The 24,836-nt window shown below is 62.8% G+C and overlaps 3 protein-coding genes and 1 long non-coding RNA gene across 22 annotated transcripts; 2 read left to right on the forward strand and 2 right to left on the reverse strand.

Annotated features, from left to right (window-relative positions):
• Positions 1-2,765: 2,765 nt before the first annotated feature.
• On the forward strand, positions 2,766-8,166 carry GSDMD (gasdermin D). 12 transcript variants are annotated; one of them, XM_065519779.1, is made up of 13 exons: positions 3,135-3,199; positions 3,266-3,288; positions 3,333-3,675; positions 4,219-4,249; positions 4,479-4,671; positions 5,625-5,793; positions 6,109-6,211; positions 6,477-6,530; positions 6,848-6,934; positions 7,068-7,240; positions 7,318-7,459; positions 7,558-7,631; positions 7,767-8,166. In XM_065519779.1, the coding sequence occupies exons 5-13, from the start codon at positions 4,613-4,615 to the stop codon at positions 8,007-8,009; spliced, it is 1,104 nt and encodes a 367-aa protein (XP_065375851.1). In that variant the 5' UTR covers positions 3,135-3,199; positions 3,266-3,288; positions 3,333-3,675; positions 4,219-4,249; positions 4,479-4,612; the 3' UTR covers positions 8,010-8,166. The 12 variants fall into 12 exon arrangements, with proteins under 12 accessions (XP_065375842.1, XP_005564293.3, XP_073855774.1 ...); XM_065519770.1 differs by lacking the exons at positions 3,135-3,199; positions 3,266-3,288 and adding an exon at positions 2,766-3,020 and having other exon boundaries at positions 3,424-3,675; XM_073999673.1 differs by lacking the exons at positions 3,135-3,199; positions 3,266-3,288 and adding an exon at positions 2,923-3,020 and having other exon boundaries at positions 3,411-3,675; positions 4,029-4,249.
• Positions 8,167-11,436: 3,270 nt separating this feature from the next.
• MROH6 (maestro heat like repeat family member 6) lies at positions 11,437-18,043 on the reverse strand. Of its 3 annotated transcripts, none has more exons than XR_006700561.3 (14): positions 17,698-18,043; positions 17,314-17,466; positions 16,948-17,102; positions 16,135-16,252; positions 15,644-15,828; positions 15,414-15,551; positions 15,131-15,245; positions 14,877-15,020; positions 14,623-14,796; positions 13,815-13,982; positions 13,388-13,507; positions 13,027-13,293; positions 12,852-12,917; positions 11,437-12,706 (listed from the first exon to the last, which is right to left on the reverse strand). XR_006700561.3 is itself a non-coding variant. In XM_005564240.4 (14 exons), exons 1-14 carry the CDS (start codon positions 17,983-17,985, stop codon positions 12,480-12,482), a joined length of 2,154 nt encoding a protein of 717 aa, XP_005564297.3. In that variant the 5' UTR covers positions 17,986-18,043; the 3' UTR covers positions 11,437-12,479. The 3 variants fall into 3 exon arrangements, 1 of the variants encoding a protein (XP_005564297.3); XM_005564240.4 differs by having other exon boundaries at positions 13,027-13,129; XR_006700560.3 differs by lacking the exon at positions 12,852-12,917 and having other exon boundaries at positions 11,922-12,034.
• A 364-nt stretch (positions 18,044-18,407) lies between these two features.
• LOC141407476 (uncharacterized) lies at positions 18,408-18,913 on the forward strand. The gene is made up of 2 exons (XR_012416763.1): positions 18,408-18,524; positions 18,736-18,913. It is a non-coding gene; the product is annotated as an uncharacterized lncRNA (long non-coding RNA).
• A 1,166-nt stretch (positions 18,914-20,079) lies between these two features.
• NAPRT (nicotinate phosphoribosyltransferase) lies at positions 20,080-23,874 on the reverse strand. 6 transcript variants are annotated; one of them, XM_073999679.1, is made up of 13 exons: positions 23,627-23,874; positions 22,958-23,085; positions 22,799-22,881; positions 22,413-22,543; positions 22,207-22,322; positions 21,791-21,987; positions 21,577-21,717; positions 21,217-21,301; positions 20,967-21,047; positions 20,768-20,870; positions 20,536-20,690; positions 20,332-20,439; positions 20,080-20,246 (listed from the first exon to the last, which is right to left on the reverse strand). In XM_073999679.1, exons 4-13 carry the CDS (start codon positions 22,477-22,479, stop codon positions 20,184-20,186), a joined length of 1,116 nt encoding a protein of 371 aa, XP_073855780.1. In that variant the 5' UTR covers positions 22,480-22,543; positions 22,799-22,881; positions 22,958-23,085; positions 23,627-23,874; the 3' UTR covers positions 20,080-20,183. The 6 variants fall into 6 exon arrangements, 5 of the variants coding, with proteins under 5 accessions (XP_073855780.1, XP_073855779.1, XP_005564302.3 ...); XM_073999678.1 differs by having other exon boundaries at positions 20,967-21,116; XM_005564245.4 differs by lacking the exon at positions 23,627-23,874 and adding an exon at positions 23,343-23,580.
• Positions 23,875-24,836: the final 962 nt, after the last annotated feature.

A 24,836-nucleotide genomic window follows, 5' to 3' on the forward strand; every position in this document is an offset into this window, starting at 1 on the left:
CTGCAGCACAACAGCTCACCACGTGCTGGCCCTGTCACCCAGCAGGGACGGGCTGCCACACCCCAGGGCGCTGGCTTCCAGGGGCAGCAGTGTGTGGGCTCCTTGGCTGCCGGGGTCACGGAGGAAAGCCAGCTCTGCCCAGCAGTGTGTCCTGAGATGAAACCTTAGACCCAGCTCGTCTGCAAAACAGTACCCAAGCCCGGTGTAGTGGCTCAGCCCTGGAATCCCAGCACTTTGGGAGGCTGAGGCGGGAGGATCGCTTGAGCTTAGAAGTTCAAGACCAGCCTGGGCAACATAATGAGACCTTTCTACTAAAAATTAAATAATTCTAAAAACTCAGGGCCAGGTGTGGTGGCTCACGCCTCTAATCCCAGCACTTTGGAAGGCCAAGGCGGGCAGATCACAAGGTCAAGAGATCGAGACCAGCCTGGCCAACATGGTGAAACCCCATCTCTACTAAAAATACAAAAAGATTAGCCGGGTGTGGTAGCAGGCATCTGTAATCCCAGATACTCCGGAGTGTGAGACAGAAGAATTGCTTGAACCTGGGAGGCAGAGATTGCAGTGAGCTGAGGTCATGCCATTGCACTCCAGTCTGGGCAAAAAAGAGCAAAACTCCGGCTCACACACACACACACACACAAAATTAGCCGGGCACAGTGGTGCACGCCTGTAGTCCCAGCTACTCGGGAGGCTGAGGCAGGAGAATCGCTTGAACCTGGGAGGCAGAGGTTGCAGTGAGCTGAGATCACGCCACTGCACTCCAGCCTGGTGACAGAGCGAGACTCAGTCTCAAAACAAAAACAAAAACTTAGCCAGGTGTGGTGCTGAGCACCTGTAGTCCTAGCTACTCAGGAGACTGACAAGAGAGGATCACTGGAGCCCAGGAGGTCGAAGTTGTAATGAGCGGGGATTGCACCACTGCTCTCCAGCCTGGGTAACAGAGAGATCTTGCCTCATACAAAACAAAACAAACAATAAAAAATACGCAAAAGAGCCAGGAGACAGCACAAGGAGGGACCCACAGGGCACCACCTCGTCCCCACTGTGTTCAGGCCTGGCAGTCGGGCCCAAGCCCAAATGGCCCCATCCACAACCTCAGAGCAGCTGGGAGGGCCGGGTGTGAGGACTACCATGTACAGGGGCGGGCCCAAGGCCCCTGGCCCCGGGCCCACCATAACTTAGGTCAGCAGGGCACTGAGGGAGCCTGTGCTGAGACTGGGTGTTGCTACTGGGCACTAGATTTTTAAAATAACGGCTTTAATGAGACATAATTATATAATTCCCATATCATACAATTCATCCATTTAAAGTGTGCAATTCTGTGGGTTTTAGCATATTCAGAGGTATGCAAACATCACCACGGCCAATATCAAAACACTTCCTCACCCCAGAAAGAAACCCCAAACCAGCAACCGTCGCTCCCACCCCCTTCCCCGGACACCGGCAGCGCCATCTCCCTTCTGCCCTCTGGACGTGCCCATTCTGGACACGTCATGTGAGCGGGATCACATCATCTGCTCCTTGTGCCTGGATTTTCACTTAGCATGATGTCTCCGAGGTCCGTCTGTGTCGTCCAGTGCCTCAGGGTCTTGTTCCTTTTGACCGTGGGCGCCGTTCCATGGCCTGGATTCCAGCGCCTGGACTGGCCATGTTTAGTCTATGTATGCCTCAGTGAATGGATGGGGTTTCCACCTTGCTGCTATGGCAAAGGACGCTGCCGTATGGACAAGGATGCTGCCGCGAAGTTTGGTGCATAGGCATCTGTTTGAGTCTTTGCTTCGGTTCCTGTGGGTGGAGCTAGGAGTGGAATTGCTGGGTCACAGGGTGACTCTTGGAGGAGCTGCCAGGCTTATTCCAGAGGGCCACATGGGTTGACATTCCCACCAGCACTGCACAGCGTTCCAGTGACTCCATGTCATCCCGTGCTGGTTATTCACCTTTAGTAATACGACCATCCTTGTGGGTGTGCAGTATCTCTCTGTGGATTCCATTTGCATTTCCTTGATGACTAAGTATGTTGAGCATCTTTGCATTCGCTTGAGGGCAAGTTCTACATTTTGTGCTTTTTTTTTTTTTTTTTTTTTGAGACGGAGTCTTGCTCTGTAGCCCAGGCGGGAGTGCAGTGGCCGGATCTCAGGTCACTGCAAGCTCCGCCTCTCGGGTTCACGCCATTCTCCTGTCTCAGCCTCCCGAGTAGCTGGGACTACAGGCACCCGCCACCTCGCCCGGCTAGTTTTTCGTATTTTTTAGTAGAGACGGGGTTTCACCGTGTTAGCCAGGATGGTCTCGATCTCCTGACCTCGCGATCCGCCCGTCTCGGCCTCCCAAAGTGCTGGGATTACAGGCTTGAGCCACCGCTCCCGGCCAAGTTCTACATTTTGTATATCTTTGGAAGATCTGCCCAGACCCTTTGGCACAGGCCCAAAGTTGTTTGTTTGTTTGTTTTTGAGAGGGAGTCTCACTCTGCCACCCAGGCTGGAGTACAATGGCATGATCTCGGCTCACTGCAACCTCCGCCTCCCAGGTTCAAGCGATTCTCCTGCCTCAACCTCCGCCTCCCAGGTTCAAGCGATTCTCCTGCCTCAGCCTCCGGAGTAGCTGGGATTACAGGCATGCGCCACCACGCCCGGTTAATTTTGTATTTTTAGTGGAGACGGGGTTTCACCATGTTGGTCAGGTTGATCTTGAACTCCCGACCTCAGGTGATCCGCCCAGGCACAGGTCCAGAATTTTAAGAAAAACCACAAAGCGCTACGAAGTTTGAGCCTAGCAGGATGGGGCGCCAGGCCGAGGTTCCTCGGGACGCACGAGGCTGGTGCTCCAGGCCGACTTGCGGGAAGAGGGGGCAGGAAGGGGGCCGGGGGAGGGCTCTCCGGGACAGTTCCGGGAGGGCATCCTGGGCGGGCCCTGCGTCGGGTCGCAGTTTCACTTTTAGGTTTGGGCACCTCCGCGGAATTCCGCTAGCCGGACAGCTCCCAGGGAGACCAGACGCGCCCCTCGGGCCACCGACGGTCACGGTGAGCTGCTGCCCCGCTCCCTCCCCCGGCCTGGCTGGAGCTCCTGGGTGGGGCCGGTCGCTGGCTCCCGGGTCGGGGATGCTGACCTTGCTGCGCCCCTGCGCCCACGGTCCCAGCGTTCACCCGGAAGGCTCCGCGCCGCACACTGGGGCGGAAGGTCCAGGCTTTGGGGAGGGAAGGTCCGGGCTGCGGGGAGGAAAGGTCCGGGCTGCGGGGAGGAAAGGTCCGGGCTGCGGGGAGGGAAGGTCCGGGCTGCGGGGGAGGGAAGGTCCGGGCTGCGGGGAGGGAAGGTCCGGGCTGCCGGGAGGGAAGGTCCGGGCTGCGGGGAAAGCTGCCTTTGGCCAGCCCAGGGGCCCCGCCTTTGGACCTGTGCTTGGGCTTGACTCCCAGGTCCGCCGTCCAGGTGTCCGGGCTGGTGTTCGTCCCGCCCCCAGCTGCCTTCTGGGCCCAGCCTCCACTTTCAGCAGGGCCGGCACTCAGAGGCTTCCTGGGGCAGCCGCGGCCCCTCCACTGGGGCCCAGGTGACCTGTATTCCAGCAGAGGCCCGCTATGGCCTCTGACGCCTGAAGCGTCAGCCTTGGACAGGTGGCCTAGACACAGAGAAGGCCCTGGAGGACGCAGCTGGGATGGGGCGACACTCTGGCTGGGTCTTAGAGTGAGTCCCTGTGCCTTTTCAGGAGGTGACAGCTTGTTTCCCCGCAGCCAGAGGCAGCCATTCTAGCGGACAGAGCCCTCTGTGTTAGAGCAGGTCTGGGCATCAGGCCCCACTGTCCCGGGCTGGAGGTGCTCATGGCCCCGTAGACAGCAGGGAGGACACTATTTCTGTGTTGGGGAGCGGCCAGGGACAGGAGTTTTCTGCCAGCGGGAGCATCCCAGGATGAGCTGGGCAGGCCTGCTCTCAAGGGAGGGAGTCCCCCACCATGGGAGGCATCCAGGTACTGACCCTTCTCCCACTCCCTCCTGCCCTCCCGCGGAGGGCACAATGCCTCACCCATTTCCCCTCCTCAGGAGCATGGGGTCAGCCTTTGAGTGGGTGGTCCGGAGAGTGGTCCAGGAGCTGGACCACAGTGGGGAGCTCATCCCCATGACCAGCCCAAAGGACTCCCCTGGCTTCCAGCCCTACTTCCTGGTGTTCAGGAAGCCCTCAAGCTCATGGTTCTGGAAACTGTGTTATAAGCCTCTCAACCTGTCAATCAAGGACATCCTGGAGCCGGATGCCCCAGAACCAGGTGCCTGATGTGGTGCTGAGGCAGAGCCCCAGGGAGGCTGGGTGGGAGAGGGCAGTGGGCCAGGTCCAGCCAGCCACCCACCGTGCTCTGCAGGCTCTAGCTCTGGGCCTCCCTTCCAGAGGGCAGGGCTTTTCCAAAGGTCCCTCTGCCCTGGTTATGGGACAGGGCTGGTGGGGGCGGGGGAGAAGCGGGGTGGGTGGGCAGAGGCTCAGGTTTGGCCTTGCTTTAGATTTGCAGCGTGGCAGCACCTTCCACTTCTACGACACCGTGGATGGGCAGCTACGGGGCGGCGTGGAGCTGTCAGCCCCAGGACAGGCGAAGATCACGGGCGGGGCCTCGGTGTCTGACAGCTCCAGCACCTCAATGCATGTGTACTCGCTGAGTGTGGACCCGAACACCTGGCAGACCCTACTCCATGAAAGGTGGGCCCAAAGAGGGCAGGGCCCCACCGACCCCAAGCAACCCTGCTTTTATTTATTTATTTTTAGCCGGGTGTGGTGGCTCACGCCTGTAATCCCAGCACTTTGGGAGGCTGAGGCAGGTGGATCACCTGAGGTCAGAAGTTCAAGACCAGCCTGGTGAACATGGTGAAACCCTGTCTCTACTAAATACACAAAAATTAGCCGGGTGTGGTGGCAGATGCCTGTAATCCCAGCTACTCAGGAGGCCGAGGCAGGAGAATGGCGTGAACCCGGGAGGCGGAGCTTGCAGTGAGCTGAGATCACACCACTGCACTCCAGCCTGGGTGACAGAGCGAGACTCCATCTCAAAAAAAAAAAAAAAATATATATATATATATATATATATTTTTTTTTTTTTTTAAATTATTTTTTGAGGTGAGGTTTTGCTGTCTTGGCCAGGGTGGTCTTGAACTCCTGGTCTCAAGCAATCCTCCTGCCTCGGCCTCCCAAAGGGCTGGGATTACAGGGTGAGCCACTGTGCCCGGTCCCAGCCTTGCTCTTGGGAAGGTCACAACCTTGGGGCATCTGAAAAGTCCCAAAGGCAAAGGAGTGCCATGGCTGGAACCGGGTTGTGGAAGGACACTTCAGGGGTCATCTGGGGCCTCAGCTGCCAGGACTGGATCCTAAGGACCAGACTGAGCCCCAGGCTGCTGTGAGGACAAGTGGTGGTGTGAACATAGGGGCCCAGATGAGGGGGCTGCTCCCCGAGTCTGGACTTGGAGTCCCCGAGTCCACCTTTCCCCATGGGATCCCGTCCCCGTGGGGAGCCCACAGAGAGGCTGCCGGTGCCCTGGCATCCACGGACGTCTGGAGGCCCCTCTGCACCGCCTCCCCCAGTGGCATGGGGCTGCGAGGGGAGGGAAGGCATCTTCGGGGACTGCGGCCCAGTGAGCTTGTGGCTTCTCGGACCACAGGCACCTGCAGCAGCCAGAGCACAAAATCCTGCAGGAGCTGCGGAGCCGCGGGGATAACGTGTATGTGGTGACGGAGGTGCTACAGACGCAGACGGAGGTGGAAGTCACACAGACCCACAAGCGGGAGGGTTCGGGCAAGTTTTCCCTGCCGGGAGCCATGTGCTTGCAGGTATGTAGCCAGCCCCGGGCCACACTTGGCCCCACATGGGCATGCAGCGGCGGGTGATGGAGGCTGCGGGGCTGGGCTCTGCCAAGGCCCCTCAGAGCAGCTCCCAGCCCTGTGCTTGGCTGCGGAGCTGAAGTCACCTGGTGGCAGGCCTGCCCCCAGCACCCAGCCCACACCCGCACCCAGCCCGCACCCGCACCCAGCCCGCACCCGCACCCAGCCCGCACCCGCACCCAGCCCGCACCTGCACCCAGCCCGCACCCACACCCCACAGTCTGGTGCCCAGGGCCCAGCCCTGAGCCCATCTTCATGCCTCAGGGTGAGGGCCAGGGCCACCTGAGCCAGAAGAAGACAGTCACCATCCCCTCGGGCAGCATCCTCGCATTCCGAGTGGCCCAGCTGGTTATTAACTCTGACTTGGGTGAGCTGGAGTTGGGGGTGTCTCGGGCCCAGGCTCTGGAAGAGAAGCAGGGAGGCCTGGGGAGAGCTACCTGCCAGCATGGGCTGCTGTGGGCCCCTGGCTGAACAACGTCCTGTGTCTGGCAGGTGGCTGAGGTCCTGTGCTCTGGTGTGTGGGTGATTGGGCAGGGCCTGAGCTGGACAAGGGAGCTCCCAGTAGGGGAGGGGAGGGGAGGCTGGGATCTATGTGACATGCCTGTCCCTGTCTGTTCCCACCTGGCTGGCAGACATCCTTCTCTTCCCGGATAAGAAGCAGAGGACCTTCCAGCCGCCCCCGACAGGTGAGAACCGAGAGACCCCAGCGTGGGGTGTCCAGTGGGAAAAGCACGCTTCCTTGGCAATTGAGGCTTTCTTCTCATGTTCTCAGGGCATAGGGAGGCCGGGCAGCCCCCTGAGGCGGTGGGCACCCCCCATACACACACAAGGGGTGACACAGGACAGCTGACCCTGGGCCTCCCTGGCCCCCTCCCTGCCCTGGGCTGCCACTGTTAGAGGTGGTGACTGGGGCTGTGACGGCCCAGGGAAGGCCTCAGCCCTCTCTGGCTCAGACACCCATCTCCTGCACTGACCAGCCCTGCCCTCCCATACCCCTGCCCAGGCCACAAGCCTTCCAGGAGTGTAGGCGCCTGGCCACAGCTGCCCTCAGTCCTCTCCATGATGGGGTGCCTCCACAACTTCTCGGCAGGTCAGTGCCCTCCTGACCGCCCTGGGGACCTTTGGTGGGCTCTCCTTCTGCCCCCTGGGGTCTGCCTATCCTGACCAAGGCTTTCCAGGGCCCTGTAAGCACCTAGGCAGTGCCAGCTCCTCTGTTCCTACAGATGGGGTCCCTGCGGAGGGTACGTTCACTGAAGACTTCCAGGGCCTAAGGGAAGAGGTGGAGGCCATCTCCAAGGAACTGGAGCTCTTGGACAGAGAGCTGTGCCAGCTGCTGCTGGAGGGCCTGGAGGGGGTGCTGCGGGACCAGCTGGCCCTGCGAGCCTTGGAGGAGGCGGTGAGCAGGGGAGGGTGCCCGGGGCACACAGGGCCCGCCCAGCCAGCCAGGCTCACCTGCCCCTCCCATGCCCACAGCTGGAGCAGGGCCTGAGCCTTGGGCCAGTGGAGTCCCTGGACGGTCCAGCAGGTGCTGTCCTGGAGTGCCTGGTGTTGGAATCCAGAATGCTGGTGCCGGAACTTGCCGTCCCCGTTGTCTACCTGCTGGGGGCGCTGACCAGTGAGCGGCCCCTGGGGGCAGGTGGGGAGTGGGAGGGAGAGAGGTGGGCGTTCCCAGATGGGCCTTCAGGAACCGCCTCTTACCTGACTCTCTCCCAGTGCTGAGTGAAACGCAGCACAAGCTGCTGGCGGAGGCGCTGGAGTCGCAGACCCTGTTGGGGCCGCTCGAGCTGGTGAGAGGGTTCGGGCTGCAGGAGGATGGGCTGAGCCAGTGGAAGGGGCACTGTTGCACCTGAGAAGGGATAGTATGGGCAGGCCCAAGGTGCCCAGGTTTCCCCATCTGACAAACTCCTGCCCTGTCTTGGCAGGTGGGCAGCCTCTTGGAGCAGAGTGCTCCGTGGCAGGAGCGCAGCACCGTGTCCCTGCCCCCCGGGCTCCTGGGGAGCAGCTGGGGTGAAGGGGCACCGGCCTGGGTCTTGCTGGAGGAGTGTGGCCTGGAGCTGGGGGAGGACACGCCCCATGTGTGCTGGGAGCCGCAGGCCCAGGGCCGCATGTGTGCACTCTACGCCTCCCTGGCACTGCTATCAGGACTGAGCCAGGAGCCCCACTAGCCTGTGCCCAGCATGGCCTGGCAGCTCTCCAACAGGGCAGAGTGTTTGCCCACCAGCTGCCAGCCCTAGGAAGGCCAGAAGCCCAGCAGCCACGTGGCCAGTCTACCATGGGGCCCAGGAGCTGGGGAAACACAGTAAAGGTGGTGTATGAAGGAAAGGCTGGTAGCAGAGTTTTTGAGGGGTCCTGGATCTGGGTAGGGTGGGTAGGGGTGGGGACAGTACCTATGCAGGATCAGGAGGGACATCAGGGCCACGTGCAGGTGATGTCTGCATTGTCCGGCTTCTTTTGTACCCTAGAGCTAAGGGGAGCCCCATGCTGAGCTTGGCCGCTCTAGAGTCATGGGCCCATGGCCCTGCCCACCCCCGTCTGTGTGTTTCTCTGCCTGTGAGGAAGGGCAGGGCGATTTAGGTGAGACAGTTCCACCAGGCGTGTCCATGGCTGAGGCATGGCAGGAACCTCTGCTTCAGGGAGCTTGAGGCGTGTGCCGCAGAAGGGCGTGGCCATCCTCAGCCCACAGGTGCTTTAGGGGTGCAGGTGTGACTGATGACAGGCCCTGCCTTCCTGGGGCCACACAGGAGGTTCCCGGGGAAGCAATACTAAAGAAACTGACCTTTAGTCCGTTTCACCCTCATCTGCTCGCCTGAGCTAAGAGCCTGGAGAGAGGAGGTCCCCTGGCCTGTGGGAATTAAGCAGGTCCAGAGTCACATCAAGTTGCTTACTTGCAGGAGCTCAGGAGCTCAGCCTCCAGGTCCAGGGAGGGACACGCAACACTTGGTGTGGCCAGGGAGTTATTGTTCCTGGGAGAGTGGACAGCCTTCCTTGGTGGGGACCAGTCTACCTGCACACGGTGGCTAGCCTTCCCTGCTTCTAGCAGGGCACACAATGGCCACACAACTTGCAGAGCTTGCAAAAGAGAAGGAACAGTGGACTCAGCTACAACTGGGACATTAAATCCACCAGAAAACCTGGTATCCAGGCCCAACAGTGATCTTTTTTTTAAATTTTATTTTTATTTTTATTTATTTATGTATATTTTGAGACAGAGTCTCTCTCTGTCGCCAGGCTGGAGTGCAGTAGCGTGATCTCGGCTCACTGCAACCTCTGCCTCCCGCAGTTCTCCTGCCTCAGCCTCCCAAGTAGCTGAGACTACAGGCGCGCACCACCACACCCGGCTAATTTTTGCATTTTTACTAGATACGGGGTTTCTCCATGTTGGCCAGGATGGTCCCGATCTCTTGACCTTGTGATCCATCCACCTCAGCCTCCCAAAGTGTTGGGAATACAGGTGTGAGCCACCTCGCCCAGCGGACTTTTTTTTTTTTTTTTTTTGAGACGGAGTCTCGCTCTGTCACCCAGGCTGGAGTGCGGTGGCCGGATCTCAGCTCACTGCAAGCTCCGCCTCCCGGGTTCACGCCATTCTCCTGCCTCAGCCTCCCGAGTAGCTGGGACTACAGGCGCCCGCCACCTCGCCCGGCTAGTTTTTTGTATTTTTTAGTAGAGACGGGGTTTCACCGTGTTAGCCAGGATGGTCTCGATCTCCTGACCTCGTGATCCGCCCGTCTCGGCCTCCCAAAGTGCTGGGATTACAGGCGTGAGCCACCGCGCCCGGCCAACCCGGCGGACTTTTAAAAAAAAATTTTTTTAAGAGACAGGGTCCTGTTCTGTCGCCCAGGCTGCGTAGTGACACAATCATGGTTCATAGCAGCCTCGATCTCCTGAGCTCAAGGAGATCTCCCGCCTCAGCCTGCTGAGTAGCTGGACTATAGGCACATACCACCAGTCCTGGCTAATTTTTTAATGTTTTGTAGACATGGGGTATTGCTATGAATAGTGACATTAACATTGAAATAGGAGACAAAGCAAACTCCAGATATCTCAGATCCAAGTTACAGAACTTCCTAGACACTCCCACCCACAGTGTAGGAACAAACTCAACGCCTCTCAGACTCATGGTCCTCCTTTGAAAACCCTTTCGGGTGACTCGAAAGGGTGAGTGGGGTAGGAGTAGCCCGGGTCCAAGAAAGCATTTGAAATGGGCAGGCACACAAGGCAAAGCCTCGGCGCCCTGAGACCATCAAGGCCATGCCACGCGATAGGCCACACCTGAGCCCCATCTTGAGTGTTGCGCCACCAGTGAGCTCTCGGCAACATTGCCCATTAGAGATTAGGCATCAAGGCCAAGACCGTCCTGGCCCTCTGGCTAGAGGTGGAAAGGGAATGAGTGTCAGGGTGCACCTGCCCTCTTGCCCTCCAATCTTAGACCCCGTTGGAAGATTTGCCCTGGGGTGGGCTCTCTGCAGGTGGGTCTGATGGACCCGGGGGCCACAGCATCCCCATGGAGGGACCAGCCCCCTGTGCCACCTGGAGCCTCCCAGGAATTCCAGCAGGGAAGAGTCACACTCCAGAGACCAGGTGGACTTTACATGAACCTCACTCCTCCTGGCAGGGCAACCAGGTTCTGGGCAGTGCCAGAGCAAGGCGGGGCTGGACACATTCCTAACAGGCAGCTGTGTGGTGCAAGCCATGCCTGTACTGCAGACAGCCTGCTGCAGGATGGCACGGACTCTCCTGGGCACCATGAGGGAGGGAAGGAGCACTGGGTGCTGCCTGCACACCATGGTGCGCTTCCCGCCTGAGCCCCCATCTGGAGTGAGCATAGCATCACTGTTGGGTTTGCCCACAAGACTGTCCAGCGTGCTGTGCGGTGTGGGCATGCCTCTGCTAGGCTGGCAGCACATGCTTGCCCTGGGGGCTGGCTCCTGGTTGCAAGGTGAGCAAGGAGGCCGGGCTTGCTTCCCTCTTTGGGGCTGCTACTGAGAGGATCCATGTGGCTGTGTCCTAAAACCCGTCCCTGCCAGTGCTGAGGGTGTGCCCCCCATGGGTGCTCCCAGCCTGTCCTTGGAGGTGCGGACCTCAGACAGATGGCTGGCTTGAGAGCTTCCTGAAGGCTAGCACGGACGTCCAAGGTGCTTCCATCTGACCTTCACTGGGCATCTGGTGGCCTCTGGCCTCTCTGACCTTCTATTGGTCTGTTTCTTGTATGTTGAATCCCGTTTTGGTATCTGCTGTGGAGGATCCAAACTAATCCACCAAACCTTGCCCCCTGCTCCACAGAGACCCATGCCCTTGACCTGATCCTCAGCTTCCTGCATATGACCTGCAAAGAGACCCTCACCCCAGTGCTGACAGGTCTAACCCCATCCATTCCGCGCCTGTTAGACCAGAGTGCAGCTTCTCTGTCTCACGGTTAACCCAACCTGACCTGGTCGTAGCCTGTGCCTGGAGCCTGCCTGACCTTTAACCCTGCTGCCAAACCGGCTCTTTACCTGGGGCCATGTCGGGGCCTATGGCTTATGACCCCAGCCTGAGCCAGATCTTGGACCAGGGTCAGCTCCCATAACCACATTCGAAACAGATGCTCAACGCTTTCCATCCATGTGTGTTTATTTTAGATGTTTTCTGTACGGGAGCTGGGGAGACAGGTCAGTAGGACCCCATGCCTGCTCCTGAGGCCCCAGTCTGGGGAAATGGTCCCAGCCCTTCACAAGGCTGCGCACACGCCCCGTGCACGTGTGGAGGCTTCACTGAGGGGGAGGCTGCGAAGGAGGCCTTGAATGTGAGGACATTTCCAGGCAGGCATCCTAGGTGCAGGAACCTCCTGTACAAAGTCAGAGAGGTGAGGGCACAGCACTGCCGGCTCCCAGAACAGCCTCTTCCTCATGTGTCCAGTGGCGCGTTCCTCATTTAACCCTGGGAGAGGTGCTGGGGTAGCGTCATGAGTGCTCAGTCTGATTGGGCGTGCACACAGGACCCCCACATCTGAACCCCCAGGTGTGATCCAGGGCCTACGTGGTCCAGCTTGGGGGGAGGTCGGGGCAGCTTCTGGAGAAGGCCTGGCTCCTGTGAGGCCTGACATGATGAAGGGGGGGTGATGATGGCTTGGCTGAGGGGGCACAGCAGGTGCGGCCAGGAGACAGGTCAACACTCTTGAGCAGAGAGGATGCCCGCCAGGAGCCTCAGGATGCTGGCAAGGAATGGGTTGCAGGATGAGGATCGGGGGTGCAGGGGCAGGGCCGGCCAAGGCCCGGACAGGCCACAGCATCCTGTCCAGGCATGAGGTGGAGACCCAGGAGGGCAGCCTATGGGACCACCAGCTTTGGGGTCCCCCACCAGACTCAAGAGGCCAGGTGCCATCTGGGCCAGGAGCCAGGCCCAAGGTGGGGCAGGGGGCACGCTCCAGGGGGCTGTGAGAACAAGACCCCTGACGGGGACAGATGGGTGCCGGCTGTCCCTCTGGGTCGCCATCAGGGTGGTGGGTGCCTGAAAAGGGGGCGCGGTGGTGGGGGGTGGGTGCGGGCACTGGCATCCAGCACCAGGCCCAGGGAGCCCCTCCGTCGGGGTGGGGACGGGCTGCTGTGCCCGTGGGGTCCTCGAGTCGGACCCTGGCCCGCGGGTCCCAGCCCCCAGCCTCAAACTCGGCCGGGTCCGGAGCAGCCCCAGCGGCCCGCCAGGCTCGGGCGCTGGAAGGGGCTGTCGGCGAAGACGGGTGGGGGCCGGGCGGGGCGCGAGGCGAGGCGGAGGAGGCGGGGCCCGCGGGGGCGGCCCCGGGCGCGGGCCAGCATCGCCACCTGCTGGGCGGACACGTGCGCTGCCGCGGCCACAGCCGGCTCGGGGTCGCTCTGCAGCTGCCCTAGGTCTGCGAAGAGATCGCAGCTCAGGCTGGGGAGCCCAGGAGGGCCGAGTGCCTGGGCCCCCGGCCCTCCACCCACCGCTCCCGTCCACTCCACCCTAGCACCAGCCACCTCTCCCGAACACCATCCCCTGGCAAGGTGGGGCCTCACCCTGGAACAGGGAGCTCAGCAGGTCCTGGTTGACGTAGCCGGGGCTGGCGTGGTGGACAAGGAAGCCTGGACCACAGCAGATGCATGACTGCGGGCCCCACAGCCCCACAGGGCGGGACTGGCCCAGCTCCCACAGCCCTGGTGCCAGGGGCAGTGTGACCCCGGGCGGCCTCACCTATGAGCACGGCGGCTGCCCGGCGCAGGGGGTCCTGTGGACTCCGAAGGTAGCCCTGGGTCTGGCTCAGGAAGTTGGGCACGTGGCCTGGGTATCGCTGAACCTGGGGACAAAAGGGCTAGTGGCAGGACAGGAGGGTGATCCTGAGTGTGGAGGAGGCTGCAGAGCTGAATCCAGGGGCCGGGGTTCCAGGGGAGCCCCCCAAGGCAGGTGGCATGGTCTGAGGCCTTGGACTTGTCCCACCAGTAGCCTGACGATCTGGTTTGGCTGCGGTAGAAACGGTTTGGGGGCCCCGGTTAACCCTGGAACAAGTGGGCAGCTGATTATACCCCCTTGTGGTCGGCTTGCTTCCCCTACTGACCAGGCGGCGGCAGAGGTGGCTCAGGGCCTCGGGGCTGTCATAGTGGGCCACGGTGACCATCTCCTCCAGCAGGCCCCAGCAAAAGGCCTGGTCGCAGCGGGCCAAGGTCCACTCTGAGCTCTGGGATAGGGGAAGGGAGCCGGGTCAGGGGTCCAGGAAGTAGAAAGGCAAAAGGTGGGGGTGAGAAGAGGGGGAGCAAGGGCATCAGGTGAGGGGCAAAAGAGCCCAGGGCAGGGGCCCGGAGTGAATCTCAAGGGAAGAGCAGTAGTAACCTGGTCGCCCGTGACGCCTACCCCTGAGGTCCTTGGGATGGGGGAGTCCCTGACCTGTAATTGTCGGAGGGGAGGCACGGTGGGAGAGGGGAGGCACGGTGGGAGTGGGGAGTGTTGGATGGCATAGGGGTGGCATGGTGTGGGGGGCAGCTGACCTCAGCAGCGTCCCTGCTGGGGTCATGCAGGCGCAACAGGAGCGGCACGAGACTCTGCAGCACCAGCTTCCGCAGGGGGCCACGGAGCCCCAGCCGGAGCCCGCCCCGGCCCCGGCGCACCAGAGACCCAAGGAGCCCGACCGCCGAGGCGCGGATTGAGTCCCGTGTCTGCGTGGGAGGGCGCCGTCAGGGCGGGCGGAGCATGAGAGGGGCTGCAAGGGTGGGAGGGGGTGGCCAGCGCGGAGGAAGCGGGGGTCTAGGGAAGGCTGCTGACTCAGTGGGATCTGGGGACAGGGAACAGGGCCTGGAGCTGGACCTGGTTGGGAAGCCTGGGGTGCCCCTACGGGGGGTGGGGCTTGGAGGGATGGGATCTGGAAGGAAAAGTCTAGCGGGGAGGAGCTTGGCGGGACACGGCCTTGGAGGGGCGGAGCTGGGCGACAGCGGGCGGGCGGGGCGGGAAGAAGCCTGGGGGGGGAGAGACGGTGGGGGGGTGGGGGGTGGGAACCGAGCCTGGGAGGGAGAAACTGGAGGGGCGGGGCGGGGCGGCCTGGGAGGGCGGGGCCTTAGGGGGGCGGGGCCTGGGAGGGCTACACTAGAGGGGCGGGGCCCTGGAGGGCGGGGCCTAGCTGGGAAAGACTGGGGGCGGGGCCTGGGAGGGAGCGACTGGAGGGGCGGGGCGGGGCCTGAGAAGGCGGGGCTTGGGAGGTAGAGACGGTAGGGGCGGGGCGGGGCCTGGGAGGGAGAAACTGGAGGGGCGGGGGCGACGACAGCCGGAGGGACGGGGACCGGAGGCGGGGAGTTTGCTCACGTCATCCAGCAGCGGAGGGAGGCGCGGCCCCAGCTCCACGCTCAGGAGCCGCACAGGCGCCCGCGGCCGCAGCAGGAGCCTCCTCAGGGCGCCCAGCGCTGCACCCACGAGCCGCGAGTCGCCTTCGCCCAGTGCGCCCAGGAGTGCCGGCAGTAGTGTGCTCACGTGCCGCACCTGCTGGGACTCGAGTTCAGCCTCCTGCAGACCTCGCCGCGACCCGGTCAGGACTCTCTCCACCCCTCCCCTTCTCTCACCTTCCTGCGATTCAGCGCGAGGTGGCCCAGGCCCAGCAGGCCCAACCAGCGCACGGTGGGCTCGGGGTCTCCCTGCCAGGTGAGGAGTCGCTCCAGGATGACCTCCTCCCGCAGGAGCCGTGCGGTGGGCCTGCTCTGCAGCAGCTAGGCGAGGCACACGGGGTCAGCACGCCCGCGGTCCCCGTGCAGGCCGCTGCGACTCAAGGATCAAGTCCAGGGTCACCCTTCACCACCCATCCGGGAAGCAGGCTCACCCCGGTGAAGAAGGCCATAGCCGTGAGGCGCTGCAGGTCGTCCGCGCTGCGCAGCCGCGGAAGCAAGTCTGCGAAGAGGCCTCGCAGGTGGTGGTCGGCATGTGCCACCATAGCACTGGGGTGGGTGGAAATGGGAGCTCTCGCTCCGTTTGGCGGCCTTACTCCTCGAGAAGACGCCATCCCAACACCACCCTCATGCCCCTGCCTTTTCCCTGTCCCCCTGCCCAGCACCTGGCCAGCAACGAGTCTCTTCCTGGTGTGACTTCCTGGGGCCCCTCCTCACCTGGCCAGCAGCAGGACACCCTCCAGGTGGGTGTGGGCTCCCACCAGCCTCCTCCAGCCTCCTGCCTGCTCCATGCATGTGACCACCATGCGGCCTCCATCCCCGGTGAGTAGGGCCTTTAATGCCTCCACGGCACAGCTGATGGTGGGGACAGTGAGCAGGCGGGCAGTGGGGGCTGAGAGGGTGACAGCATGCTGGCCCACCCCACGTACCCTGGTGTTGCCTCTCACCTGGCATGGCTGTGTGGTGGCCCTCGGTGGGACAGAACCCAAATCTTGGGCATGTCGGGGGAGCGGGGGCTGCAGGCCAGCTTGTGCAGCTGTGTGACCAGCGCAAGCAGCAGATGTGGGTAGAAGCCCCTCGTGGCTCCCACGCAGCCTGAAACAGCCAGCATCTCCCCCAGAGCCCGCGTGGCCTACGGAGCAAGTGGCCCACTTAGGCCTGGGGCGCGCCCAGAGCTTCACTGGGCAGCAGAGGGACAGGCGTGCCGTCGACAGGACAGGGACTAAGCCTCAGACATGCGTGGGACATTCCAGGAGCAGTTACCTAGGTGCAAACTCCCCGTCCCCACCCTCTTCCCTCCCTCCCTCCCCTCCCCCTCCCCTCCCCCTCCCCTCCCCTCCCCCTCCCCTTCCCTTCCCCCTCCCCTCCCCCTCCCCTCCCCCTCCCCCCCTCCCCTCCTCCCCGCGCCTGCCCCGTGGTAATGGCTGGAGCCACCTACCGCCAGCGCCTGGGGTTCAGGCCCCAAAGCACCCTTCAGCGCCCACAGCAGTTGCACCAGTACCTGCCCATTTACACGCTGGTTACGGCTTAGGCTGTGCCAGAGCTCGGCTGCTGCCCTGAGGGTTTGGAGGGGGCTGGTGTGAGACAAGGAATGGGTGCAGGGGTGGGTGTCCAGGGGATGTAGGGAGTCCACAGCCAGGGTGAAGGCAGCCAGTAGGACTCCAGCAGGGGAGGGGCAGGAAACAACCACCCCCATCTCTCCCCATCCCCAAATCCCAGAGAAACAAATGAAGTGTTAATTGTGCAGACCACAGCATACCCTGTCTCAAACTGAGGTGCAGGGTGGGGACCCACTGGGAGTCCTGTTGGGTCAGCGACAGTGAAATAAACCTGGCATTATTAAAAAAAAAAAAAAAAAATCGCCACAGAGAATAAAACCAAAGATAACTTCTGGGGCAAATTAACCAAAGAGCCAGGATGTCCAGGCACATTAGCCCCCCAGCCTCATTCACCCCACTCCAGAGCCAACCCGAGGATGGTCTCCAGGGGAGACCACCCGAAGATAGAAGGTGGCTCCAAAAGAGGAGCCCAGCATCAGAAACTCTGTGACAGGAGTGCGGGGGTGGGGGGGAGTTTGCAGAGCTAAAAGTGAGGGGAGCGGGAATGGATACGGGGCACGAGTCATCATGGGGCTGGCATAAGGAGGCCCCCTTTCAGCTCCCTCTTCTGGGGCCAGACTCCACCGCCAAGCGGGAAGGGGGAAGGAAGCCGCGTGGGGACCGCAGGGCCAGGACCAAGACGGTTGGGTTACCGATTGGGGGGCAGAGAGCGGGGTAGCAGCGCACACACCACGTCCCGCGCATGCTCCAGGGCCAGCGCGCTCAGCACTCGCAGGGCCGCCCTCCGGGGCCTCCCCTCCGCCAGGCTAGGCACCTGCGCCAGCAGTCCACGCACCAGAGCATGCACCTGGTGGGGAGGAGTGCAGACTTCAGCAGTCAGGCCTCCTCCACTGTCCATTCCCCTCTGGCCTGCACCCCACCTCCACCCCCACCCTGATCCCACCTGGCAGGAGCAGCCTGAAGGTGGCGGGGTCAGGCTGTGCTCTCCAGGCCCCTCCCACCACCTTGGTTCCCGAACTGGCAGGAGTCTGTAGAGCATGGAGTGGGTGGAGGCTGACCTGGTCCTCCAACCGCTCCCCTCGGGCCTCCAGGGCTGAGGACAGGGTGAGCGCTGTCGCCTGCGTCCCTGCAAAGCCAGCCTCCTCCAAGCAGGCAGCCGTGTACAATGCGAGGTCGGCAAGAACTGCCTCCTCCCAGGAATTCTGGGGAACCTAGGGCAGGAGGGTGGGGCGTCTGAAGTGCCCAAACCTCTCTTAGCTCTCCTCCTGGTCTCTCAGCCTCCCACCTGGCTTCCTACAAAATCCCTTGCTCCTCTGTTGCTCGCCAGCCTGTTTCACCTCCCCCAGGTCCAGCACCGCTCCCGCCCCCCGCTGCCGCCTTCCACCTAGCATCCACAGGACCCCCCAACCGGTTCCCACAACATCCCTTCCCTCACTCCTCACCTGGTGGGGCCCCTCAGGGGCTGGTTCCAGGGCACTGTTGGGGGAGCAGGGCTCGCTGCCAGCTTCAGGGACGGTGGCCCCACGTCCAGGCTCAGCCTCAGAGGGGGCAGTGAGTGCCTGGGTCTGTGGCTCAGCTTCAGGTTTGAGCTCCCAGGACCTGGGCTGAGGGCCTGTGGAAGGGGGTCCCTGGGGCTGCCCCTGCCTGGCTCGGATTCCTTCAGTCAGTGCTGTCAGGGTTAGAGCCCCCACGGGAGCCTCCCGGGCCCGGCCCCACACACCCCCAGCCATGGCGGCCCTTGCCTGCAGCACCTGTCACTGCTCCTCCTGGGAAGTTGTGCCCAGGACTGACCTAGAAGCTGGCCCAGGCGGGACCACAGGCGGGACCACGGATGGGCGTGGTGGCGCGTGTGCGGGCATGAGCTTGTGGGGGCTGGGGAGCCACACGGAGGTGCCTACAATGGGCCTTTGAGGGGCCCCCCTGCCTGGGCTGCTGGAGGGGAGTGGCCACCTGGAGCCTGAGTGCCTGTGGTGTGGCTCTACCCACCAGGGCCCTGGGAACAGGATCCCCAAGAGCTGGCAGATCCACAAAGAAAGGGGGAGAAGGGCCCTCACCCTGACTACCAGCTCCTGTTGACCAGGGGGCTCAGGGCAATTGTGGACAGCTCTGAGGAGGTCCTCGAAGGGTCCAGAAGTCTGCGCCCCACCGTGAGCGGAGGCCTGATTCAGCCCCCAAACCACAGTCAGCTCCCCACTGGGCCTGGGGCTAGAGGCTAGCCCCGCCCCCTGCACGCTGGCTCTGTCAGACACCCTGGAACAGGCATGACTGGGTGAGCTTGGGGCAGTCCGGAGGGGTGGAGCGGGCAACGAAGATGCCAGAGGAGCGGCGGCCCCTCCAGAGCTTGTGCAGGTCCTCTGGGTCCTGGGTCCTTGGCTAAATCTCACATTGAAATGTAATCCCCGGTGCTGGAGGTGGGGCCTGGTGGGAGGTGACTGGATCCTGGGGGCGACTTCCCCCTTCGGTGCTGTCCCCTGATACAGTTCTCAGGATCTGGTTTTTTGAAAGCGTGTGGCACCGCCCCACCCCTTCCTCCGGCTCCGGCCACGTAAGACCTGCCGCTTCCCCTTCCGCCAAGATGGTAAGTTTCCTGAAGCCTCCCCAGCCATGCTTCCTGTACCTGCGAAACCACGGGCCAATTAAACCTCTTTTCCTTAGAAATTACCCCAGTCTCAGCTATTTCTTTACAGCAGTGCAAGAACGGAATACAGCCACCCTGGCTGGGCCCCTCGGAGTGCGCGGGTGCCCTGTGGGCCTGGGGTGTGGTGTGTTCTGTCCAGTGATTGTGAGTCTGTATCTCTGTCCTAGCTGGTACTCCCCGGGGCTAGCTAGACCGGACCTCTGCTCTGAGTCCCCACCCTCCACCCTCAGCCAACCACACAGTGGATGCTGCCCATCCTGAGCCCCGGGGAGCCAGATGAGCTGGTCTGGTGGAATGCCTGGCAGACGGAAGTGCCCCTGACGCACCCCAGGCGGTCGGCATTCCCCCCACGCCCTTGCCTTTCTGTGCCACCTCAGGCTGCTTGGACAAGAGAGGCCCAGGCCCCCAGCCTCCACTTCCTGCCAAGCCTATAACCCCTCTCCCAAGCAGTTCCTCTGAAGCTTGTGTTGCCCAAACTGGTGGAACCCTGAGATCAGGAACTTGCTGGCACAGAGGCAGGGCCAGCCCAGCACACAGCCACATGCAGTGCCACTCTGGTCAGGTGTCTGGGGCTGAGTCAGCTCCTGGAGCTTCAACTTCTTCCCCCTTCTTCCTCTCCTTCCGTGGGCTGCTGGGTCAGGAGCTATGTCCCTGAGGTCAGATGCCAGGGGGGTGCCGGGTTGGCAGCAGCAGTGGCAGGAGACACCTGAGCTCTCCCTTTTGGCATGGGGAGTTTGAGATGTTCTCACTTACCCTGAGCCTGGGGGACGGTGCCTAGGCAGGCGTGGAAGCCCAGGGCCACGGCTGGACCCTCTTACTTGGCACTGACCCCCATCCTGTCCCGCCCCCAGCCTGCCTCTAGCAAGGAAAGGTCTTCCGCAGCAACTCCCTCAACTTCAAGGCAGACACCAAACCCCTCCCTGCCTGTGTGCTCGCAGCTCTACTGTGGGATCTGACTCCCCACAGCCCACCCCAAGTCGGGGAACTCCTCACTGCCCTTCAGGCTTCAGTACAGGGCTGTCTCCCAACCCGGCAGGGCCTGTGCTTTCACTGGGACGCAAACCCTCCTGCTCCCTCCAGCGCAGCTCAGATTCCCGACTCCAGCCCAGCCCCAGCCCGGGAGGCCCTGGGGCCAGGTGAGTGTGGGCTGGGTGAACAAATGACACAAACAACACAGGACAAGCTGTGGGGAGAAGTGAGCGATTCGTGTTGTTTCCAGGCAGCCCCGCTCCGAGTCTCAGGGGACGCCCCTGCACGCAGACTGTCCACTGGGGCCTATAGCTGGCAGTCTCAGGGGGACGCCCTTGCATGCAGACTGTTCACCAGGGCCTGCAGCCTCTCAGACAGCACCACCTGCAGGGAGCAGAGAAGGAGAGCGGTAGGCATGATAAGGGCAGGGGCACACAGGGCAGAATGACAGGGCAGGCCTCCCTCCAACCTGGTACTGTGCAGGGCTCTGCAGCCGCCTGTGCTCAGGGCTGAGTTGGCTCAGGGACAGCTGGACCAAGGCTCTAGACTCTGCCAGGGATGGGAGCGGCTCACATAGCTGCAGGGAAGAGGCAAGGAAAGAGAAGCCTGGGGCTGGCTCCTGGTCAGGGCTCTACTGGGGCTGGAGGGCAGGTGAGGGCGGTGGGGTAGCCACCTGTCCTTGCTGGAGGCAGAGCCGCAGTAGTGGCTCCACCTGGGCTGGCCTCACGGTGCAGGGCTCCTGGGCCCCTGGAGGCCACACCCTCAGCTCCTGCCCAGCCTGTGGCGCTGGCTCCTCTGCTAACTGCAGCACGTCCATAAGTAGAGACCCTGTGTGGGTGGGGGCAAGAATAAGGGGGGGCCCTGGTGTTTTGAAGGTAGACAGCGGGGGGATGGGAGGGTCTCACCGTCAGAGCCCAGGAGCCGGAAAGCAGCCTTGCTCCCAGGTAACGTCTGCTTCTCGGGATCCTCGGTCAGCTTCATTCGTGGCTGGCCCCCCACGGCCACCAGCTGCAGGGAGAAGGCGTTGAGCTGGCTGGTCCTCATGCCCCACCCAGCACCATCCCTCAGACCTGCCCCCACCTGGGCCCCCAACACTGTTCCCACCTTATAGACGCAGCCCAGGGAAGGCTGTTGGGGGCAGGTGACCACGCTGGTGCCAATGCCAATGACATTCACCTCACTGCCCTGGGTGGGGGAAAGGAGGTGGCAGTGAGCCCAGCCAGTGCCAATGCCAATGACATTCACCTCACTGCCCTGGGTAGGGGAAAGGAGGTGGCAGTGAGCCCAGCCAGAACCTGCAGGGGCCTCCAGGAACCCCCCAGCCACCCTCTGCCTACCCCCTCATCCACCCCACCTCCTGGGCCAGTCGGGCCAGCGCCTCCTCATCAATGTTGTTGCTGACTGCAATGGGGACTGACTCCAGCCAGGGCACCTGGAACCTGCCGCGTGGGTGGAGAAGGGGTGGGGGCCGCCCCTCAGGTCTTCCTGATTCACCCCAGTGTCCCCCCGCTACCCCCCCACCTCAGTCAGGGACACCTACGCTCACCTGCTTGGGAGCTCCTAGGGAGCCCCACCCCTTACCTCCCTGCCACAGCCTGCAATATTACCTCTGAAACTACAGCCGAGTGCCTCACTGTCCTTCCCTGCCCCATTCCCAAATCCTGGCTCCCCAGGGGTCTCCCCACCAGGCACACCTCCTCCCCAGGAAACTCACTGGGCTGCAGCAGCTCGGAACACCTTGCGGATCTCCTGGGCCTGCTGTAGCAGGTCACCACTGTCCAGCCTCACGCCCACTGCCCGGTAGCCCAGCTCTCCCAGGGCCAGGGCGACTGCTAGGAAGTTGGGGAGACCACTCCTGCAGGAATGGATAAGGGGGTCAGGGGCTGCCGAGGTTTTGCTGAGCCCACTCCTAAAGTGCCTGGGCTTACCTCCGCACGCTGTAGGAGTCCAGGAGGCCCTGGAAGGCCTGGGGAAAGGCCAAGGCATAGGCCACAAAGGCTGCCCGCTCACCTGGGTGTGGCTCCTGCACCCCCAGCCCCAGGTGGGCACACACGTGCTCCAGCCACACCTGGGCTTTGGCTGCCAGGTCCACCCCAGGGCCCTCACCAGCTGCCGGTGCCAACATCTGTGGAATGGGGTTGGTGAAGAATGGGGGCCAGGAATGCAGAATGAGGCCTGGGAGCAGCCAGGGACACCCTAGTTTGAGGGCAAAGGTAATGCAGCCTGTGCCAGCTTCCTGGGACAGCACTGGGGTGACCTGCCTGGGTGGCACACCTCTCCCCAGGGCAAGGGCTGGCTTGAGGCCTGTCGCCTGGAGACAGCAGGGTTGAGAGGAGGGACTGACCGGGTCAGGGGGCACCTCACTGCCCGAAAAGGAAGTGACGAAGGAGTGGGCCAGGGTCCCTGCCACGGGCACACCTCGGAGCTGGCCCGCTAGCACGTTGCTGCTGCTGTCGAAGCCTGGGAAGGAAGGTGTGGGATTGGGGGATTTTGGGCCAGGACGGGGCTCCTCCTTCCCGGCCCTTGCCTTCCCCCGCACCAGACCCTCACCGCCCAGGTAGCTGTAGGTGGAGGCTGTCAGGCCCCCATCCGGGCCCTGAGCCCGCCTCAGGCCCATCTCTAGCAGCCGCTTCTCTGGCCCTGCGATCAAGCGAAGCCGCGCTGCATTGGTGGCCACCAGGCTGTAGGGAGACAAGAGTCACGGGGCCCAGGGTGAGGGTCACCAGGCCAACCAAGACAGCGGTTACCTGGGGCCTGGAACTTCCAACCTGGGAACTCCACCCTCACCCAACCCCTCCTTACACCCTACACAGTGGGGGTGGGAGGCCAGCCCTGGGACCCTGGGCAGCCAGCCCTGCTGCCACAGTCCAGCACGCAGCCCCAGCGCTGGGGGCCCATCCCAAACCGACGCTCCCTGCCAGCGGCCCGCAGCCCACCTGGCGTAGCTGACCAGGCAGAGCAGCGGTGTCTCCAGCAGCTGCACCACCAGCAGCGGCCCGGACACCTGCAGGAGCGGCACCTGTGGGGAGCGAAGTCAGCTCCGCGCCCGGCCCAGCACCCCGTGGCCACCGCCCCACCTGGTCACCCCTACTCACGCCCGGGAAGGCGAGGGAGCCCTCGGGCAGGGCTCGCACCGTCACCTCGGAGCAGTCGAGGGACCGAAGGTGCTCGAAGAACGCAGGGTCTGTGTCTGGGGGCAGCACCGAGGCCAGGAACTGCACGTCTGGAAACGAGGTAACTGCGCTGAGACCAGCGTGGGGACAGACCAGTCGTGGGACATCGGGGTTCCATTGCGGGGCAGGGACTTGCACCGGCCATGGGTGGGGGCGTCTGTCGGGCGTGGGGGGGATCGTGGGGTGGGGGTTTCGGTCGGGCGTGGGGGGGAGCTCCCGGGGTGGGAGCTTCCGTCGGGCGTGAGGGGTTCGTCGGGCGTGGGGGGCTCCCGGGGTGGGGGGTTCGTCGCGCAGGCAGGGGGACTACCGGCGTCCCGCAGACGGAAGGCGCGCAGGAAGCGCACACAGTCGCGCAAGCCGGCGGCCAAGGCGAAGGCGCCGCCGAACGGGCAGCGGCGGAAGAAGAGCTCGAACTCGGCGGCGTCCCGCGCCCGGCCCGCGCGCCAATAGCCCAACGCCATGGTGGCCTGGTAGAGGTCGGTGAGCAGCGGCCGCGCCGCCGCGCGCCCCTCGGGGTCCTGTTCCGCCGCCATCCCGCTCCCGACGTCCGGACTCCGGCCCGGCCCGCCCCGCCCCGGCCCCGTGACGCACCCCGGCCTATGGCGCACTCCCGGTGGGGCTTATCGTGCGGTTTGGGAGCGGCACGGGACGCGCTGGAGGACAGGAAGGGTCTAACAGTCTCCGTGCGCTGAGAGGGGCTGAAACAGCTGAACCCGGGATGGGGTGGCAGATGTCACTCAACTCTTCTCGGACCCCCAACCCCACTCCAGGCCCAACGGCCTCTTTGGAGCGCAGCCCCGTCCTGGTCACCGGAGGTGCCCCCAGTCGCCCGTGTCTCCGCCCCTTGGCCGGGCAATGAGGTGCAGCTCAGGACTTGCCAGGAGGCGGAAAGGGTGGAAGACAGACCAGCCAGACTCCACCCGCACCGACCCAGAAGACAACCGCTGGCCAGCAGCCAGCTTCTGCCCTGGGCCTGGGAAGGGAGGCCAGAGGCTGCCTTAGTTGGAGCTTGAGCAGCCAGGCTAGGAGGAGGGAGCCCAGATGGACCCAAATGTCGTTTGGAAAGAGCTTGGCACCCAGGAAAGGGAGGCGTGGGGCAGGGGGGCACAGGCCCACTGTTGACTGGCACCAAAAGACCTTCTGTGGCTATGAAGGCCCAGTGTCCCTCAGTGGTGGCTTTTATGGGATCCCGTACTCCAAGCCCCACAGGAAACTTTCTAAACCTTTGAGGGCAAAGTCAGGGGCCACTATCCAGGGGGAATCCATTCCCCTGTGGCTTGGGGCCCTGAGGACACCGTCTGACCAGAAATAATCAAGTAATTACACCCCATCCTTTTTCACCCCAATGCAGACATGTGTGGTCCAGGGGAGGGAGCGTGGCCATGCATGCTGACCACATGGGGCTGCCAGGATGTTGAGGCACAGCTCCACAGAGCCCAGGCAGCCACACTCCGGCCACCCCAGAACATCAGGGGAGGGGCACAGTCCCTGGAGCAAGGGGGCAGGGCTTCCAGGAATGAATGAAGTGAGGGGAGGGCTGTGACAGCACATGACAAAGGGCATGGCAGCAGGGCCGGGAGCCATTGGGACCTCTTTCCTGGACAGTTCCAGGCTTGCACGCTTGCTCCCATGGGGACAGTGCCAACAGGAGGCAGAGTGGTAGGGTGGTGGGCTCTCCAGATAGTGAGCTAACAGTTTCTGTTTCTGGCTTTTTAAACCGCTACAAATTCGACTTGCTTTTGCAATGGAAAGGAGAAGACGGAGGGCCAGAGCTTTGGGAGGGAGTGGCCAGGAGATGGAG

Source organism: Macaca fascicularis, chromosome 8 (assembly GCF_037993035.2).
Source record: "Macaca fascicularis isolate 582-1 chromosome 8, T2T-MFA8v1.1".
In the NCBI taxonomy this organism is placed as follows: Eukaryota; Metazoa; Chordata; class Mammalia; order Primates; family Cercopithecidae; genus Macaca; species Macaca fascicularis.

Coding starts and splice junctions, on each gene's coding strand:
- MROH6 (XM_005564240.4), bottom strand. CDS start 17,985: ATGGCTGGGGGTGTGTGGGGCCGGGCCCGGGAGGCTCCCGTGGGGGCT. Junction 15,246..15,413: donor GGTGTCCTGCTGCTGGCCAG/GTGAGGAGGGGC, acceptor CACCCACCCCAG/TGCTATGGTGGCACATGCCG. Junction 13,130..13,387: donor GCCACCTCTGCCGCCGCCTG/GTCAGTAGGGGA, acceptor TTTTGTCCCCAG/GTTCAGCGATACCCAGGCCA.
- GSDMD (XM_065519770.1), top strand. CDS start 2,778: ATGGGGCGCCAGGCCGAGGTTCCTCGGGACGCACGAGGCTGGTGCTCC. Junction 4,250..4,478: donor GCCGGATGCCCCAGAACCAG/GTGCCTGATGTG, acceptor GCCTTGCTTTAG/ATTTGCAGCGTGGCAGCACC. Junction 7,632..7,766: donor TGTTGGGGCCGCTCGAGCTG/GTGAGAGGGTTC, acceptor CTGTCTTGGCAG/GTGGGCAGCCTCTTGGAGCA.
- NAPRT (XM_015455322.3), bottom strand. CDS start 23,568: ATGGCGGCGGAACAGGACCCCGAGGGGCGCGCGGCGGCGCGGCCGCTG. Junction 22,544..22,798: donor TGCCTGGTCAGCTACGCCAG/GTGGGCTGCGGG, acceptor GTCTCCCTACAG/CCTGGTGGCCACCAATGCAG. Junction 20,440..20,535: donor TCTGCCTCCAGCAAGGACAG/GTGGCTACCCCA, acceptor TCTTCCCTGCAG/CTATGTGAGCCGCTCCCATC.